At 29.9% G+C, this 18,828-nt stretch overlaps 1 protein-coding gene across 2 annotated transcripts; it reads right to left on the minus strand.

Moving 5' to 3' along the window:
• Positions 1-1,352: 1,352 nt before the first annotated feature.
• On the minus strand, positions 1,353-6,627 carry LOC114194702 (uncharacterized). 2 transcript variants are annotated; one of them, XM_028085072.2, is made up of 7 exons: positions 6,428-6,626; positions 3,402-4,333; positions 3,196-3,302; positions 3,058-3,108; positions 2,898-2,984; positions 2,387-2,551; positions 1,353-1,684 (listed from the first exon to the last, which is right to left on the minus strand). In XM_028085072.2, exons 2-7 carry the CDS (start codon positions 4,309-4,311, stop codon positions 1,532-1,534), a joined length of 1,473 nt encoding a protein of 490 aa, XP_027940873.2. In that variant the 5' UTR covers positions 4,312-4,333; positions 6,428-6,626; the 3' UTR covers positions 1,353-1,531. The 2 variants fall into 2 exon arrangements, with proteins under 2 accessions (XP_027940873.2, XP_027940872.2); XM_028085071.2 differs by having other exon boundaries at positions 3,196-4,333; positions 6,428-6,627.
• Between the last annotated feature and the right edge of the window lie 12,201 nt (positions 6,628-18,828).

Consider the following 18,828-nt stretch of genomic DNA (forward strand, 5'->3'; position numbering starts at 1 on the left):
AAATGTGCAAAGTCCTTGAAAAGTGGAAAAGAACACTGCACTTTATCTGTGTATGGAATTCATTTGGACCTTTTTGTTCAACTTCTGAATTGGAATTCTTGTCCTTCCGTTTCTTTAAAGCGTGAACGTTTGTTAATTGAGAGTAACTTGTATTCTTTGTTAATTAAAATTACTGAAACGCTACATTAGTCGCTAGAAATTTTACATCTCAACGTTGATGAATTAATTGTCAGTTCATAACAGATATTACCAAATAGATTTTCTCTCAACTTTTTTCTTGTTTTCATTTACTAATTCAGCTTTGAAGTGTCAAAATACATTGCACGAAAAGCTTGAAAAACCATTAGAACAAAGTTTAAACAGTAAAAGTTTTAACATAATTCGAATTGAATAATTTCATAGTCAAATAGACTTAGGGCACGTTTTAGGTTATTCTAGGCTTTTTTTTTGGGAGATCGATGGTTTTAGTATAATAATTATATTTTCTTAAAATGGTGTAGATAATGTTATTTTATTCAAAATATATAATGTTTCTATATCGATTTATTATCTCTAAAATTAAAATTAATTCCATTAATGTGCTTTAATTTTTATTCTTTAATTCAAATAGATGTACACTTTATTCTTTAGCTTTTCTATTTAAAATTATTATAAATTTTTATTTTAGGCCAAAATATACTGGTTCGATGGAAGATTGAACTTGATAATTTACCTTGAAATAAGGTTGGACTTGACAAAACATTTTGACACTTCCACTTGAACTTAATTAATTGTATCCATCATTTTAAATTAAAAACACACTAGTCCATTAATCAAACTATAAACGTTTTAGTGAATATCTAATCCATTGGTTAATATGTACAAAGTGATGTTTCATAAATAGATGTTAGGACAACTTAATACATGAAATTTATTTTATGATTGTTCTATTTCAAGACTAGAATAACGATATTCTTTATTCTATGAAAAATGAAATCAAAAGAACATAAGAGAGTCATTCTATTTTTAGATTTTGGTGCATAAATACAACAAAAAATTTCATATGCACATTTATAATAATATATAATGGGAATATCTCGATCTTGTTTGTGTATTTTCTGTTCATATTTTTGTTCTTTAATTACACTTTTACAACACCTTTTAATCTCGTAACTACTTTGAAATAAAGATTTCCTAGCATAATATACTTTTACTTCGAACTGAACTATCAAATCAATTTTGCCGAATAAAACACATACAAATTATGCTAAAAAAACAATAATTTCAAGTTTTATAAGAACAAAAAAGGGAGAAAAATCCACTCTCTGGAAAGATTAAAAACATGTTTAGGTAACCTTAAATAAAGATGAAGATTAGAAGAGAGAATTTTCATCCGCAACATATAAAGAAGTTTCAAAGTCCATCAACCCAGTGGCTTAGCTTATTAGTGTACGGATGAAGACATTGGCTATGTAAATATGATGAATAGGAAAAAGAGAGGAAATCTGAAACTGTATTTTGTACAAAATGAAAAGTAAAAGGAACAATGCAATCAATGAGATGAAGATGAATTATTAGACAGTGCAGCAGATAATTTACAAATAGGGCACCAGTTCTTCAGCCCCATCCACTCCTGTATACAATCCACATGAAACCTATGATTGCATGGCAGGTCCCCAACTTCATCTCCAATAACATATTCCTCCTGCATATTAAGTAAATGTATCCAAATCAATAAAATGAAAGAGTTTAATTTCCATACATTGCACCAAACATCTACATGTTCCTCTTTTGAGAAATGGAAACAAAATTCTTAATGCTTATCCTCTCCTAGACAGGAAGGTCTAAGGCTTTAGTGTAGAAGCTAGATGTAAAGGAAAATGTTATTGGTATCTCCAAAGTGGATAACTTTTGATTGTCCCCTTTGTTTTTTGATTGAAAACTATGTATGTGAAAAATATAAAATGTATATGTCAGCATAACTGAGATGTCAAAGTTCATAGTGATACCTAATATGATTTTATTTTAAAAAATATAAAAGGTAAGAGATGTAGATAAGTATACACAGTTAGGTTATTTGACATTCAAATAACGGATTTGGTATGCAGGAATGACACATGTGATAATTTTAAGGTTTATGAGTCTGAAAGCATTAGTGGCTAGTCTTTCCATTTATGGAAATGTTAGAGGAGACATGACCATAGTTACTTCAAATTTTTTAGTATAATTAAGTTTGATACAGAACATGACTAGCCCTTCATCAACAGACTGTTTGGTTCTGCTAGAAACCATATATCTGGATATCAATTCAAATTTGTCAAGTTGAATCCCAGTAACACAGATGCATTAAGACCATGATGATGAGTTGTTTTCCATGTGAGCATCGAGATACATATTATAAAAATACCTGGCAAATGCAGCATTTGATGTCATCCTTGTCCTGATTGCAATTCTCATCTGTGTCATATGTAGGCGGAGACTGATATATACTTCTTTTAAGAGATTCTGCAAGTGCTTCCTCCGATAGAGCTGTGCTAACAGTTCCCATCCTCTCTTCCAGAGCTAAGAGTTCCTGTCATCAATCAGAAACTTTTGGAGATAAGAATTGACAATGGATAAACTAAAAAAAATAAAACTTCGAGATTTTTAATCCCAAGGGTGCTACATCCCTAAGGATAACACTCTCTTCTAAAAGCCACCTCCCTCAACAAAGTTACATTTCCAACCTTCCACCTTAACATTCTACCTATAATAATCAATTAGACCAAGGTTTTAAGCACCAATATTACTTTTAGGAACACGCATTATTCTTGAGAAATTTTTATCCAAAACTGTTGTACCGTACAGCCAACAAAGCACAAACCATCATTCTAAGTTTGATGCAACAAAAGGAAATAAGAAACATGACATTAAAATACCTCATAGGACATGTTATCAATATCCAACCGCATGTCTCTATGGTGATCATAAAAGTTTAATCCATTCTCGTAGATGTCGGTAATTTGCTGCAAGGACAGAAGATGAAAGTTGTTAGATAACTGGGAAGCTAAGTTGAGTTAACTTTTAGTCAAGAATTACCTCGCGGGTTAGCTCTCCACCTTGTTCAATCCTCTCAAGGGCCAACAATACCTACATACAATAAAATATAGTACTTTAGTTTTGATGTCATCATGGAATACTAGAATATGTGCTCACATGTTCAAACCAAAAAATTACCCCTTCAATACTGGACATATTGTAATGCCAAAAGCTGTCCCCATTTAGAGAATCAGTTATGTCATCTTCTGCAGGAGGAGACAGAGGTAAATCCTCACTGCTATTGCCTGGTGAATCACAAGAGCTTGAGCAAGTTAAAGGAGTCTCCATAGAAATCTGACATGAAATGCCGTGAGGATTAACATCACCAAAATGAGGGAACTCACTGGTTGCCAAAGGGTTTTCATTTCCTTGGCTAGAAATCCTTGCCCTGACATGACCACTAAGTGATCTTTGAGTTCTTACTGGTGCCAAACTGGTATTCCGGTGAGAAAATGTATTTCTTGTTCTTCTTGAATCAGATATAGATATGCCATTTCTGGAGCCAGAACTCCGTCCTTCCGATGAAGATCCAATGACATTCTTCCCTCTGACAGTGGAACTACTTTCCCCTTCACCGTCTCTCTTTTTTGTTGTATCCTTCCTTCTATTATGACTTGAATCTGATGATGAACAACTAGATGGGATAACATCAGATATAGTGTTGCATCTGATGTTCCTCAATCCATACCGGCTTGAAACAGCATGTATCACTGGACCAGTGCTTTTGATTTCTTGTCCACGCAATCCAGGTCTTTGATTTAAATTCCTTTGAGATCTAGTATTTGATACTGTACTGGAGCTTCCTACTTCCATCAGTCTTGCATTACTAGACTCTGAACTTGGCCCCCTGGATTTAGCCCCTCTCTGAATTTCCTCTGATGGAGGGATGAGCTCTGAAGATTCTGGTTCATCCTGTACACTACTACTCTCAGGTGAATCTGCCTCAAACTGAGAGGGAAATACTTTCTGAGGTTCCGTAGTTCGTTTTGCTGGGTTACTAGTAGATCTAGAGGAACTTCCAATTTCATCCTTGCTACTTGAAGAAGACTGGAATACAGGCCTCACAGATTTACCCTTTTCAGAAGATCTGGCTTGAGCAACTTTGGGAATATTGGCTCTACTACTGCAACCCAATTTGCTGCAAACTTGACCTGTTCGTTCTCTAGTATTAGCAGTATCTCTAAATACATGGTTCATCCCCTTTCTAGGGACTGCCACCCCATCCACACCTCTTCTACCAGAATACTCATCCATCAATTTCTTATTACCGCCAAATCTGCAACAATTGACGTGACATAGTAGTTATCAGATAATTGAACACCAACAGGGCCAACAGACTAAATAATATCATGACCATGGACAAAGCAATAATAACATAGTTTGAAAGAAAAACTTGAACAATAGGCATTAAATCAGCGACCATAATAAAAGAAATGTCATTGTTAAATGTTCATAGAATGGATAAGGAACAGTTCCTTCTGGTAAATTGAAATAAACCCATCACAGATAGCATGTAAGAATCCTTTGACAAACAATTTCAAGCAAAGGGCCAATTGTTGCATTATTCTATTTAGTTATAAGTCTATCCAAAATCCATGCCTGTTTCACCTTACTGGCATTCCTTTATAAAATATATTGCTTGACAAAGATAAGCCAATTAAGTAAGATTTTGCATGCTCAATCAGACACTTCCTTTGGGAATTTGAGCCACAACAAATCACATTTATTGAATAATTCTTATAAAAAGAATATAAAGCAGTCAAATTAGATTTGGGGTGTTAAAAAATGAGAAAAGCAAGTACAACAGAATACATGAACGTAATCCGCCTGATAATTAAAACGCTCTACACTCAAATGATCAACATTTAAGAAAATCAGCAACAAGAATTTGCCATACAGTCAATACTTCTAGCAAGAAGCTAAATTAAATTATTGGATATTCCAAGCAGACTGTTACAAACCATGAAAACATGTTTTAGAGCTTCAACCACAAACTTACAACAGTATGTCTAATTTGACTACTGGAAGAGTTACTGCAATGGCTTTGTACTACTATCTTCAACCATGATAGTGTGCTTATGTATCAATACAGGTTTTCTAATCACCAAGGAAAAAATACCAATACTTTGTTTTATATAGAATACAAAAGACAGGGAGATCCTGAGAGAATAGGATACTGTTCAATCTCAAATTGGTACTGTCAAATAAACACCGAAGAACGAAACAGATTAAACATAATATTTAACAACAGCAAATAAGGTTAAAAATATGATTAGTTTTGGTTCTACTAAAGAGTAGAACTGGGAACATAAAAGACATAAAAGACATAAAAGACAAACTTTGCAAGTATTTTGGTGTTATTCCTCTGTAGAGCCTTCAAAATACACTAAAGTTGGTATATTAAACAATTTTTAATATATTTTAAAACATCAAAATCAATGTCTGTATTACGAAGGCACAACACAGACACAACACTAAAAACAGGCGCAACATAGAGACAACAATACAAACTCGAGAATCCAAATTCTAGACAAAGCTTGATTAGAGAATCAAACCATACCCATATTAACACACGTTAAAGCTATTCAATTAGGGTACTAGTACTCTCAATGAACCCCAAAATCTGAATCATTAAAAATAATATTCAGCTAAAATGAACAATTCAAAACAGGGAAAAGAAAAAGAGGAAACAATACATATTAGAAGATGATCAACAGAAAACAACGTGAAGTAAACTGCAAAGTAACTTCATTTAACAATTGATCACAGAAGAATCAACTAACAAACTCAGTCTTGAGATGAAAGTCCTCAACAACAACAAAATATTAGTTGTTTTGGTTTTTAATTGTAACTAAATCACCCATAATTTCATCCCCAAAAAGAGGGTGTCGCTTCATTCATAAAGAACACAGTTTCACCACACCGCATAATAATCACCAAGAAATAAATTAAAATAAATTAATAAAAAACAAAATACCCATATTCCCGATATTTCAGCGCTCAAAATTAGCTCTAACACAACAAACCAACAGTGAACCAAAAGAAAAAAAAATCAAAAGAATAAAATAAAACAAGCAAACCCTTTTCAATAAAATTTCCAATTAATTTGTTCAACAACAACAATGAAAAAACAGAAGTTTTTTTTTTTTTAGATTGAATCAAAATTCCAATGAACCCATGTTCTCAATTTCTGAGCATCTCGATGATCACCCCACAAAAACAAAATCAAATAGTACATACAGTTTCAATTCCGGTCCATTATGATTACCCGAATTTCTTCGTCCAAAAAGAAGAAAGGATTAAGGAAAAGGAAAGATGGGGTTGAAAAAAAAAGGAGAATTTTCAAGTGAATTCAATAGAAAATTTTCACCTTTTTCTGCTGCTGCTGTTGGTGGTGATGTTCTTCCTCTCTGGCCTTAAAATAAAATAGAGAAAAGAGTTTCAGAGTCTGAGAGAGAAAGAAAGCATTTAGAGAGAGAAAGAAAGAGAGAGGGAAAAGTGCAAAACGTGTGTGAATGATCCAATGCTGAGGCAGACAACATTTCTTTAATCACTATCTTTTCCAAAGCTAACAAAAAAAGGCAGCAACAAATATTTATATTTATATTTATATATATATATATATATATATATAATATATATATATATATATATATTATTTTTTTAAATTAAATATTTAAGAATAAATAATAAATGGTTTTGGATTTTTACTAACAACTACCTTAAAACCCGGTTAGTTCTTTTATTGATTGATAAGTTTAGAATTACATTAGGTGTGAAAATATATAATAATTTTGTTAACTCAATATTTAAAACAAACTGAGAAAACAGGAAAGTTAGTTGCACCAATAGGAATGAGTTTTATTTATTTCTATATTGAATTTTATCACAATTTTATGTCTACGTTTCTGTTTTATAAATATTGAAAATTTGTTGATAATTTATTTTTAACTCATCCTAACAGATTGAATTATACAGAAGATAAAGTTATCTCTGCTAAATGTTTCACATAATCAAGTAATTATTTTTTTGCAATGTATATAGATATATGAATGAGATAAGATTGTTATTTTTTATATTACTTGAGATATAAAATGACTAATAATTAGTTGATAATATAGAATTTCTGTCTATACTAATATATTTCAAGTAATTATTAAAATACTCATACGATTATCTAATCATCAATTATTTATGTATTTATTTTTATAATAACTAATTTTAAAATAAAATAAAAAAGAAGATAGTTTATGCGCTGAAATTCTAAAATAAGAATGTTTTTTATTTAATAATAAACTGCAACATAATACGTTTGTTATTTTCATAATAATTACCTTAAAAATCACATCAATGGTTTTCATCAGTTAACAGAATACAACTATTGTCAAATAAAAACTTTACATTAAAATTAATTTTTAACGAACATATGAATTTGAGAATGCTGCTAATTTTGGTAATATAGACTCCGTAAATGACAATTATAATGCCCTTCATCATGTATTATTACCTCTTTTTATTATTATGCGAATATTACTATCATTGATTTTTACAATTTTAAATATTTTTAAATTAAACTTAACATAAACAGATTTATTCACTCACGAAAAGATAAATTTATCTTGAAAGAAGCTCATCCACGAAGAAACGTGATTTTGGATTGCAATAAAATGAATAACTAACGTGAGGTTCAACTTTAAGTCGTGTTTGTGGTGCGTGAAAACAAAAGAAAAAAAAAACCATAAGTAATTTGGCAAAAAAATTAAGGAATTTGAAAGGAAATAAAATTTGCAACAATCAATTTCAAAAGAATTTTTTTTTCTAAAAAATTCATGCCAATTCTATAGCTAAAAAATTAAGCAAAAGTCAATTATGATGAAGAGTGTTAAGAAAAACTATGCGATGAATTGCGCTCAAAAAAATATAACAAAATCTCACAAGAATTAAACACCAACATGTAGAAACACTTTATTGTTAACAAATTAAATTGAATAATGTGTTAGGTTTTCTCTCTAAATAAGGTCATCTTAGATATCATTATCAACTTGTCAATTTTGAATTCTCAATTGTGATGATACTTCAAAATTTATCAATTATTTGTCGATCACATGAAAATTTATTAAAAAGAAGAATTGAAGCGATACAAAATATGGGGAAACCACATCAAACCCAGGATAAAAGTTGCACCGCACGAAACATAGGTAAATTATACATATTATGAAAAAAATCTAAATAAATACATAGAGATAAAACATTAAACCACTTGTATTGTTCTTTATGAATTAAAGCTAAATTAGCTAACAATGATTTTCCTCATGAAAAACATGAGAAATTTCAAATTGTATATGTTTACAAAAATGTAAGTATCAACGACAGTGGTGGATCTTCCACCAATATTTTTGGGGTGCCAAAATTTTGGTTGAATTACTCTTTTGGTTCATTTTTTGTTAAAAAATGTCAAGTTGGTCGTCTAGTTTTTTTTAGTCTCAATTTAGTCCAATTTTTTAAAAATTGATACAATTTGGTTATTTTTGTTAAATTTCTTGAAGCGGAGCGAGGATTTTTCATCATGACTGACACTAAGATTATGTTAGTTACACCAACAAATAAAACCATCCTTATTCACAACTGCAATTTTGATTAAAAAACCTTTATCTGATTCAGAAAATTTAACGTAAAAGGACCAAATTGCATCATGTTTTCAAAAACCGAGATCAAATTGGGACTAAGAAAAGTTGGAGGACTAACTTCACATTTTTTAACGAAAATAAAAATCAAAAGAGTAATTTCAAAATATTTATATAAACCAGTAAAAATATTGTATTTACTTTTTTTAAGATAATAAAAAGTAATAAAATTATAATTATTGTTATCATTATAATTATAAAATAAATACAAATAATTTTTATAATTATACTATAATTAATTTTCATTTATAATGGTTAAGTTTCAAATAAAAACAGTCCAATAAAAAATGGTTAAATTAAATAAGTGATCACTTAAAAGATAATGTTAATAAAATAATTAGTTTTATTTTTTAAAATATTAAAAAAGTAAAATTGAAAATGTGAAAAAAAAAAGAATAGAAATATACTAAACATAGATATATAAAAAAATTAAAAATATCAAATATATTAAAAATATTAATTTTTAAATATATATTTAAATTTATATATTAATTAAATTATGTAGATATAAAATTTTTGGGGGGGCATGGCCCCCTATGTCCCTTCAAAGGTTTGCCGTTGATTGATGACATCTCCCGCTAATACTCCAAGGAACCACTCGTTGACAGCGAAGGATATAAGAGACAAGGGGGTCATGGCCCCACAAACTTTTTGATTTTTTTTTAAATTATATGTAATTTAATATTTTTTTTAAATGATAGGTATTTTTAAATTCTTTAAATTACATATATCTTTTCAAATTAGGTAGTAGTAATTAATGAAAATCAAATTAGGTATATTTTTATTTTTTTATTAAGTAAAATATTTAATGTGAATAAACAATAAAAAATATAATATAATATAATAAAGAAAAACAATTATTAAGATATTTTTTATTTACTCTCTATTTGTCTTTTGAGTTTTTTTCATTTTGTACTCATTTCTCTGACTTATATGTTCTATCTTGTTACTGAAAGAAAAAAGGTTAGACACACTCATCATTTTTGTCCTCATTTTAATATATCCTTTCATTCTTAAAGAAAAAAAGACAACTCTCTTTTGTTTCACTTGATAGTGAAATATTTGTTTAATATTTAATACTATTTTTTAATCATTATATTCATTTTTATGAATATAGAAGAAAAAGTAATGTATTATGTGGTTTATCATAGTCGATTTTTAATAGTGAGATAATTATAGGCTTTTTTTTGTAATTATTTATCTCGATTCTTTATTAGATTATGATAAATTATTTTTTAGTCTTAACCTTCTTTTTAAATATTGATGAAAAATAAAATAGTAAATTCATATTTTAAAAGTGATAAAAGAGAAACTACTGAGTAGATGAAGGGTAGATGGAAACATGACAATATGGTTGTTCATCGCATAACAATGAAATGAAAGCTTTTGAATCAATCTATGCACATTAATAAAATGAAAGATGAATATTTTGCAAATAATATGGTTATTTACATTGAAAATAAAAATAGCTAAAAATTTTAATTTTGATTCAATTATTGATGAGTTTAAGAATATTAAAAAACTATGAGCAATCCTTCTAATCTCTGTAACATCTTTATAATTATACCTACATTAAATTTTGTGTTTATTTTTTATTGAATTGGTGTTAGTAATTAAATATATAAATTTTGAGTATAGTATTTTGTCTACCAATGTAATTTAAAGTATAGCAGAAGGATACCAAAGAAAAATTAACAAAGGCTCAAAACCAATGTAATTTAAAAATAAAGTAGAAAAACACCACCAAACATCTAACACTCTCAAAATCAATGTAGTTTAAAAGCACAGTAGAAGAACATCACCAAAAACTCAACCAAGAATTTAACCACTCATTATTAAGTTTGTGTAGTTCCATGACAATTATGTTTAAAAAATTGATAATACCTTAATGTCGATTTGAGACAACGAAAATATCGTTCTTTGATGAATTCTTTCTACTTAAACAATAAAATAAAAAATTATGTTTTGAATATATATATATATATATATATATATATATATACATATATATATATATATATATATATATATATATATATATATGTGTGTGTGTGTGTGTGTGTGTTAGATAATATATCAGTTATTAAATCTGCCAGATTAGTTATAAGTTAGTTTTACATTCTGCATGTTTCTATATGCATATGTCTTTGCTTATATAAGCTTCCCTTGTAATGGTTATAAACACATTCATAATATACAAAAGCTTTCTTTCGTTTCCTCTCTTCACATGATCCTAACATGGTATCCAGAGCCTAAACTAGACCATGGCTTCTGAAAGTTCCTCATCATCCTCCACCACCACTCTTGCCACCACTCCTGCTTATTCTTCCGCCACACCTCATGTATTCTCTACCCCCATCCATTTTAAACTAGGTGAAGAGAATTTCCTAACTTGGGAACAACAAGTTCAAGCAACAATCATCGGCCTCAAACTTTTAGAGTTTCTTTATGGCTCTGCATCACCTCCATAATATCTCACTCAAGAAGATCAAGTCTCCAATGTTATCAATCCAAGATTCCTCAAATATCGTCGACAAGATAGTTTAATTGTGGCTTGGCTTCTTTCATCTATGAAACCCATGCTTCTAACCAAGATGGTGGGTCTCACAACTTCAGCCCAAATATGGAAGAAGCTCAAGATTTACTATGCCACTCAATCTTGTGCAAAGATTAAAAAGCTCAAGCTTCAACTTAAAATTCTGAAGCGTGGTCGGTCAGTTGATGCCTACGTTCTTAACGTCAAGCGTGTAACAGATTTGCTGCCATATGTACACCCATTACTGAGGAAGATCACATCAAGGCCATATTGGATGGTTGCCCGATGAGTACGATTCGTTTGTCACATCTATACTCTCTCGCCTTGATCTGTATACAATTGATGAGATTGAGGCTCTATTGTTAGCTTAAGAAGAATGCATGGAGAAACATTGTTTTCACAATTCCTTGCCTTAAGCCAATGTTGTCGTTAATTCTTGGAACAGAACAACGCTCGTGGAAGATCCAACCATCGTTTGGACCGTTCTTCAAGAACAAATCAATCTACTCATGGTGGTAAATCTTTCAACTCTCGTAACCCTACACGAACACAATGGTCTTCACAAGCAGATAATTCTTTCACCAAGATACAATGTTAGATCTGTCATAAACCAGGACACAATGCTCCTAAATGCTGACACATATTCAAAGAAGATTATCAACCTCCTCCTTAGGCACATAACTCTCAAACGTCATATTTTTCGATAGCCCAAACAAATCAACTTTTATCTACTAGCACCTTGATTGATCCGGTATAGTATCCGGACAACGAAGCTTCCTATCATATCACTAATGATCCTTCCAAATTTTCCTCAAAATCTTCTTATACTGGTAATGAACAAATTACTCTTAGCAATGGAGCAGGTTTGCCAATACATAACTCTAGTTCAACTTTCTTGTCTTCCTCTATTAATTCACCACATTTTCTCTTATGCAATTTTTTACATGTGCCAACCATTACCAAGAATTTGTTAAGCGTATCTTAGTTTGCGAAAGATAACAACGTATTCTTCAAATTCTACCCTAATTTTTGCAATGTCAAACGATAGGGAACTCAGGAGATCTTTCTTCAAGGAAGAACTAAAGATGGTCTCTACGTCTTAGTTTTGATGTCTGTAGTTGGAGATATACATTACGCATGATTGTCAATTTTTCATGGTTGTAGTGTGTTGATATTTTGTTGTGATAATTGTGAATGCATGAGTGCTTATACATGATTGGGGCATATGAATTGGTGATGTATTTTGAGGTATATTGAATTGTAAATAGAAGATATTTGGTAATTTTGAACATGTGCCTATGATAATTGGTGTGGTAAAAACATGGATTATGTAGTGATTAAACCAGTAAAACCGCATATTGGTGTAGTGCCTAGCGGTGCGGATTGGACTGCCAAGCGATAGCTACCAACAGGGGTATCCTACAACGTGTGGCGTCGACAGTGGGTTAATACCAGCAGGCGGTCTGCATTGTGACTTCGCCCGACGACATTTAGGCTGCACCAGGCGATAGTGCAATGGTAGTGTGCATTTGTGTTGGGTTTTGTGTGTTGCGTCGTGATGGTTTTTGGTTTGGGATGTGCTTTCATGGATTATAAGTGAGGAGGTTTGTAATGGAGTTGGAAATGCGTGATTAATATAGACGGGGAGGTTCGTATTGGATGTACTCTTATGTGGTGATACGAGCGGGGAGGTTCGTATGTTCTGTGCTCACACTTGAGGTTGTTATGAGCGGGAAGGTTCATAACAGGTGTGTTCACGTGTGTTGAACTACGAGTAGAGAGGTTTTTAGTGTTGGACTACGAGCGGAGAGGTTCATAGAGTCAAACCACTAGCGGACATATTCGTGAAAGTATTAGAATCCCTAAGACCATGGTTGAGTGTGTGCTCGTCTCATATAGGTTATGAGACCGGGGTGGCATGGTATAAAGGTTTTTATAAATGAGAAAATGGTTAAGTTAATTTGGGTGAGTTGTGTTAAGTGTTTATAGTGGTATAGGAATGTAGGTTCAAAGTCAACTTGGCCTGCTTACCTTTACAAGAGTTGGGTAAGGTCTATGAGAAAATATTTTTCCTCGAAGATATGATGTTGTAATAGGTTGTATATTGGTGGACGAGAAAATCTGAGTTTTGGTTTAATAAGTTGAGAAGAGGAAGAAGATGGAGATACAACAAGGAAGAAAAGATTGCTCCCATAAGCCCCAACAAACCTCCAAGCTTTCCAAGAAGTGTTTTTTGTGCTCCAAACATCTAAATATCGCTTCCCTTCATGAAACCAAGAAGAAATAGGGCACAGTTGCCACATCAACACAAGTATTGCTCAACACACGTCCTCCACTATTGAGCGTTATGCTTTGCGAACCGAGTGTCTTTCAACGCAGCCTTTGAACCACTTATTGATATATTTTGCAATCAAAGGTGCTCAAAACTAATTTTTAGGCGCTCAACAGTGGATGCAGGGTTCAAATCATAATCTTTGTAATGTTGGCGCCCAGTAGCAAGGAGGTGGCACTCAATTCTAGCTGAACTTGATGATCTCCTTTTTTTTCTTGCTTCTTTGGGTTGCCAACTTATTTGGTTTAAGGCAAAAGCTTCATGTCCCTAAATTAGACACAAAAATGGGGATTAGTGGTATAATTAGATCAATGTAATCTTAAATGCAATTATTTACAAAAGCAAGATAAAATTGAAGATTACAAAGCTTAAAAGCTAAAGAAGAGTTTGTTTTGTTAATGAAATATGACTAAGATACTGGTAAAAATTAACATTATCAAGGGGTATTTGTCACACAAAAGGGTGATCACCACAAACTCATAATGCCCGTACTTGGAACTAAACACTGTCTTTTGGATATCATCAAATTTAACCAAGAAGTTTGGTTGGTTTGTATAAATGGTATATTTTTATAGTCTGAATTCTTAAAGGACTATATTAATATATTATTATTGTTTTAATTTGTCTTTGAATATTATTATGAAATATTTTATTTTATTAGTTTTATACTAGTAAAATGAGATGTTACATCGAAAACAAACAATTACTTTTGACTTTTTTAGTCTTCACAATTACTTTCTTGACTATAATGAAAAGTTATTTAAAAGATTTTAAGAAAAACTATGAACACTCGTTGTTAAGATAATAAATTTTACAAAATAAAAAAGTTTTACAAAGAACATATAAAACTTAAAAAATATTTGGCAACATTAATATATTGACTTTTCACATAGGATTTTTTTATCGAATAAGTTATTCTCTCCCTTCCCTTCTATTTGACCATTAAACCGCCTTACCATTCCTAACACCAATTAAACATAATATCTCATAAAAGGTTGGCTATTATGTTGGAATCATAAGGGTGATTCATAACTTGCATCTGGTGAAAATCATATGGTATTAAAAAACTAAAATTTTAGTCTTATTAAAAAGGACTAATCCAATTAATTTAATACTTTTGTTTTAATTATTCAATTTTTATGATAATAAAATATATTTATAAATATTTAAATCTTATTTAAATTTACATATTTAAAGAACTTAATATATTAGAATAAATGAACAAATATTTTATTATATTTTATTTAATATTAATCTATTAACTTTGTTATTTAAAAAGTGTCATGGTGTGAAAAGTCTAAAAAGTCTATCATAACTTTTTATATTTTTATGATTTTATGTTTTGTTTTTAAAAGTTTAATCATTTTTATGTGTTTAGTGTGTTTTTATTGTCGGATGTAAAACTTATTTTCTTTTAAAACTCATCTCAGCTGCCTTAGTTTAAAAAAGAACGTATGTCCCTCTTTTTCTTTCAAACTCAAAAACATTGTCCTTCTCATCTTAATCTTCATCCTTTCTTGAATCAGAGGGCAGATTTGAGTTTGTGGCGGAGTTCTCTTTGAATTCACCCGAACGATTTCTTCCTTCGAGTTGAATTGGGTTTTAGAGCTTAAAAATCATCGTAGGGATTCTTCATTATCTTAGTTTTGGTCTACGTTTGAGGTAAAGGAAGTTAGGTTCTTCTTTTAGATTTCAAAATAAATTGTTTATCATGGTATTTGATTGCATCTTGATGTGTTGGATTGATGAGTGTACTGAATTGGAGTGGTTGTGTTGTTTTTGGTTTGGGATTTTTGGTTTTCGCATGCTGGAATAAGTGAAAATCTACTATTCTAGCTTAAGTGAGATCAGTCTCGCACAAGCGACAGAAATCTAGCTTAAGCAAGAATAGCAAAATGTCATTATGCTCTCTGTTCGAGTTGTCTAGCTTGAGCGAGAGCTCCTGTCACTCAAGAGAGAATTTTTAGCTTAAGTGAGAGCCTTTTAGCTCAAGCAAGAGAAATTTAGCTTAAGTGAGAATGTTGTAGAATTTTAATTCCTTACTTTAAACATGTGATTGATTGAGTTAATTTAAAAAATATGTATGAAACTATGCATGGATAATGTTGGTATTTTGAGACTTGACTTGGTATGTTTTGTAAAATATGTGAATATGAAAATATGAGTAAGGATGTATATGGTTGTGAATTGTGTCCTAAGGAAGTGTGATGGTTTTAGGAGAATGAAAATGAATTTTGATGCAATGGAACGAGAAAAGTTTATTTGAATTGCTTGTTGTATAAGGGTTGTGCCTCTAAGGAAGAAGTGAAAATCCTTGTTAGTTGAATGTTATGCATTGGCTAGAGATATGTGTTGTTCAGAAGTTATCCTATACTTTACTAAGTTTACAAACTCATATAGAATTCATGGCCTAGGAGATTCTTATGGCGGGATTAGGGTGAGACCACTAATCTGGCGATGCCATAAGTAACTTACCCTGTATAGAGAAAATTGATTCATGTTGGTTAGGTCAAGTAGAGCTAGGGCCTTTGTCGCAATCAACTTTTATGACAGGTGCACAACTTCTTATCTTTAAGGCAATGCATAGATCCAGATAATTGAGTTTAGAGAGTCTGAAGCTATATGTTTAGTATTTTTTTTTATGAATGTTTGAAATATGTTATTTTATGATGTAATAAGTTTAATCGTTATATGATTATTTCTTTTATAAACTAGCTTACCCTTGCACTTTGTGTCTTGTGTTGTTTGTCTTTCTTTTGCGATGATCACCTATTCAGTGGGAGCAAATAAGGTTGCAGGTTTATAGACACCTCTGGAGTATGAATAACCATCGATTAGGTTAGTGGAAGGTTTTTGGGAGTTGTAGTAAGTGGTTAACCTGTGTATAACGTTTGGTTGGTTTTAGTTGGTTTGTATAAATGGTATATTTTTATAGTCTGAACTCTTAAAGGACTATATTAATATACTTATTATTTTTTTAATATGTCTTTGAATATTATTATGAAATATTTTATTTTATTAGTTTTATACAAGTAAAATGAGATGTTACATAAAAAACAAACAGTTACTTTTGACTTTTTTAGTCTTCAGAGTTACTTTCTTGACTATAACGAAAAGTTATTTAAAAGATTATAAGAAAAACTATGAATACTCGTTGTTAAGATAATAAATTTTACAAAATAAAAGTTTTACAAAGAACATATAAAACTTAAAAAATATTTGGCAACATCAATATATTGACTTTTCACATAAGATTTTTTTTTATCGGATAAGTCATTCTCTCCCTTCCCCATTAAACCAACGTATCATTCCTAACACCAATTAAACATAATATCTCAGAAAAGGTTGGCTATTATGTTGGAATCATTGGGGTGATTCATAACTTGCATTTGGTGGTGAAAATCATATGGTATTAAAAAATTAAAATTTTAGTCTTATTAAAAAGGACTAATTTATATGAACAAAATTTTACAAAACCTAGAAAGAAATGATATATTAAAAGGTTAAAATACTCCCTTGGTCCATGTTTTTGTTGAAAAATCACAAATAGGTCCTAAGATTTTTTTAGTCTCAATTAGGTTCATATTTTTGAAAATGTGTAACAATTAGACTCATTTCGTTAGTATAGAGTTAACAGTGTTAAGGATGTGCCACATGTCAGTTCCACATTTTTTTGAATTTTTTTGATTTTTTTAAATTTTTTATTTTTTTATTTTGAAAATTATATATGCCACGTGTCACGTCAGTATTGTGCCACGTGTCAAGTCAGTAAGGTGACACGTGTCAAATCATTGTCTGAATCTCTATTTGGTCCATATATTTGTTATTTTTATTACATTTCAGTCTATTTTTTTTTAAAAAAAATTAAATATATTTATTTTAACTTTTTACAAAATTGTTTTAAAATTTTATATTTAAATTTATAAAATTGTTATTTTTAAACCAACTCTAACATTTGTATATAAATTATTTAAAACAATTTTCTAACAAGTTAAAATAAATATTTTAAAATTTTAAAACAAAATATAAAATAAACTTAATATTATTAAAATGCTTAATAAAAATATCATTATAAAATTTATATAAAAGTTAAATTTGATCTCAATTTGGAAAGGATGAAATTGAAAATTAAAAGAAAAATGGACTGAAATATAATTAAAATAACAAATATATGGACCAAATTGAGATTCAAATAATGACTTGACACATGTCACCTTACTGACTTGACACGTGGCACAATATTGATGTGACATGTGGCATGAATAATTTTCAAAAAAAAAATTTAAATTTTAAAAAAATTATAAAAAAAAAATTCAAAAAAATTCAAAAAAAACTCAAAAAAAAAAAATGAGAAGCTGACACGTGACATATTATAACACCGTTAACACCATACGAATGGAATGGACCTAATTGTTACACATTTTCAAAAATATAGACCTAATTGAGACAAAATAAAATATCTTAGGACCTATTTGAGATTTTTCAACAAAAACATGGATGAAGGGAGTATTTTAATCTATATTAAAAGGATTAGAACAAACTAGCCTAGATAATTTTTTTTATAAGATTAAAAGTTGTGAGAGAATTTTAGAAAAACTACAAATAAAAAGACGTTTCTATTTTGTAGATAAAAACATAATAAATAATTATACATATCGGAGAGGAGAAAGAGAGAACCAAAGAAAGAGACAAAATGGTGCGGAAAGGATAAAGGAGAGAGACTATAATTTTTATGTTATAAATTCTATTTTTTATTTAATGTAATATAATAAGTCTTAAAAAATTATGTGGAATATAATTTATTATTCAAAATTTATTAAGTAGATTGATTGAATCCTATCTTATCATAAATATAAGTTGAATGGTCTGCGGATGAGATAAACGATGGACATAATGTTGTCACCTTCGAAAATTAGCAGACGTACTTATCACAAAAAACACTTTTTTTTTTTTTATATTTGTCTAACATTTATTATTTTTTATAAGTATTTTTAGAAGGAAAAAAAAGCATAAATTAATTTATAAAGTTAATTTATCATATATGGGCTTGTTCTACAGTAAAGTTCGTTAGCATAGTAATAGTAGTGTTACATATGAATAAACACATTTAAGATATTCTCTATTTTAAACTTCAATATTTCTTTACAATTTTAAAGGTATACTTAAATTATTTTTAGTTTCGCTTTTTGACAATATGAACTATTAGTATATTAGAAAAT

Source organism: Vigna unguiculata, chromosome 8, assembly GCF_037176805.1.
Source record: "Vigna unguiculata cultivar grain cowpea cultivar isolate G323 ecotype 2 chromosome 8, ASM3717680v1, whole genome shotgun sequence".
In the NCBI taxonomy this organism is placed as follows: domain Eukaryota; kingdom Viridiplantae; phylum Streptophyta; class Magnoliopsida; order Fabales; family Fabaceae; genus Vigna; species Vigna unguiculata.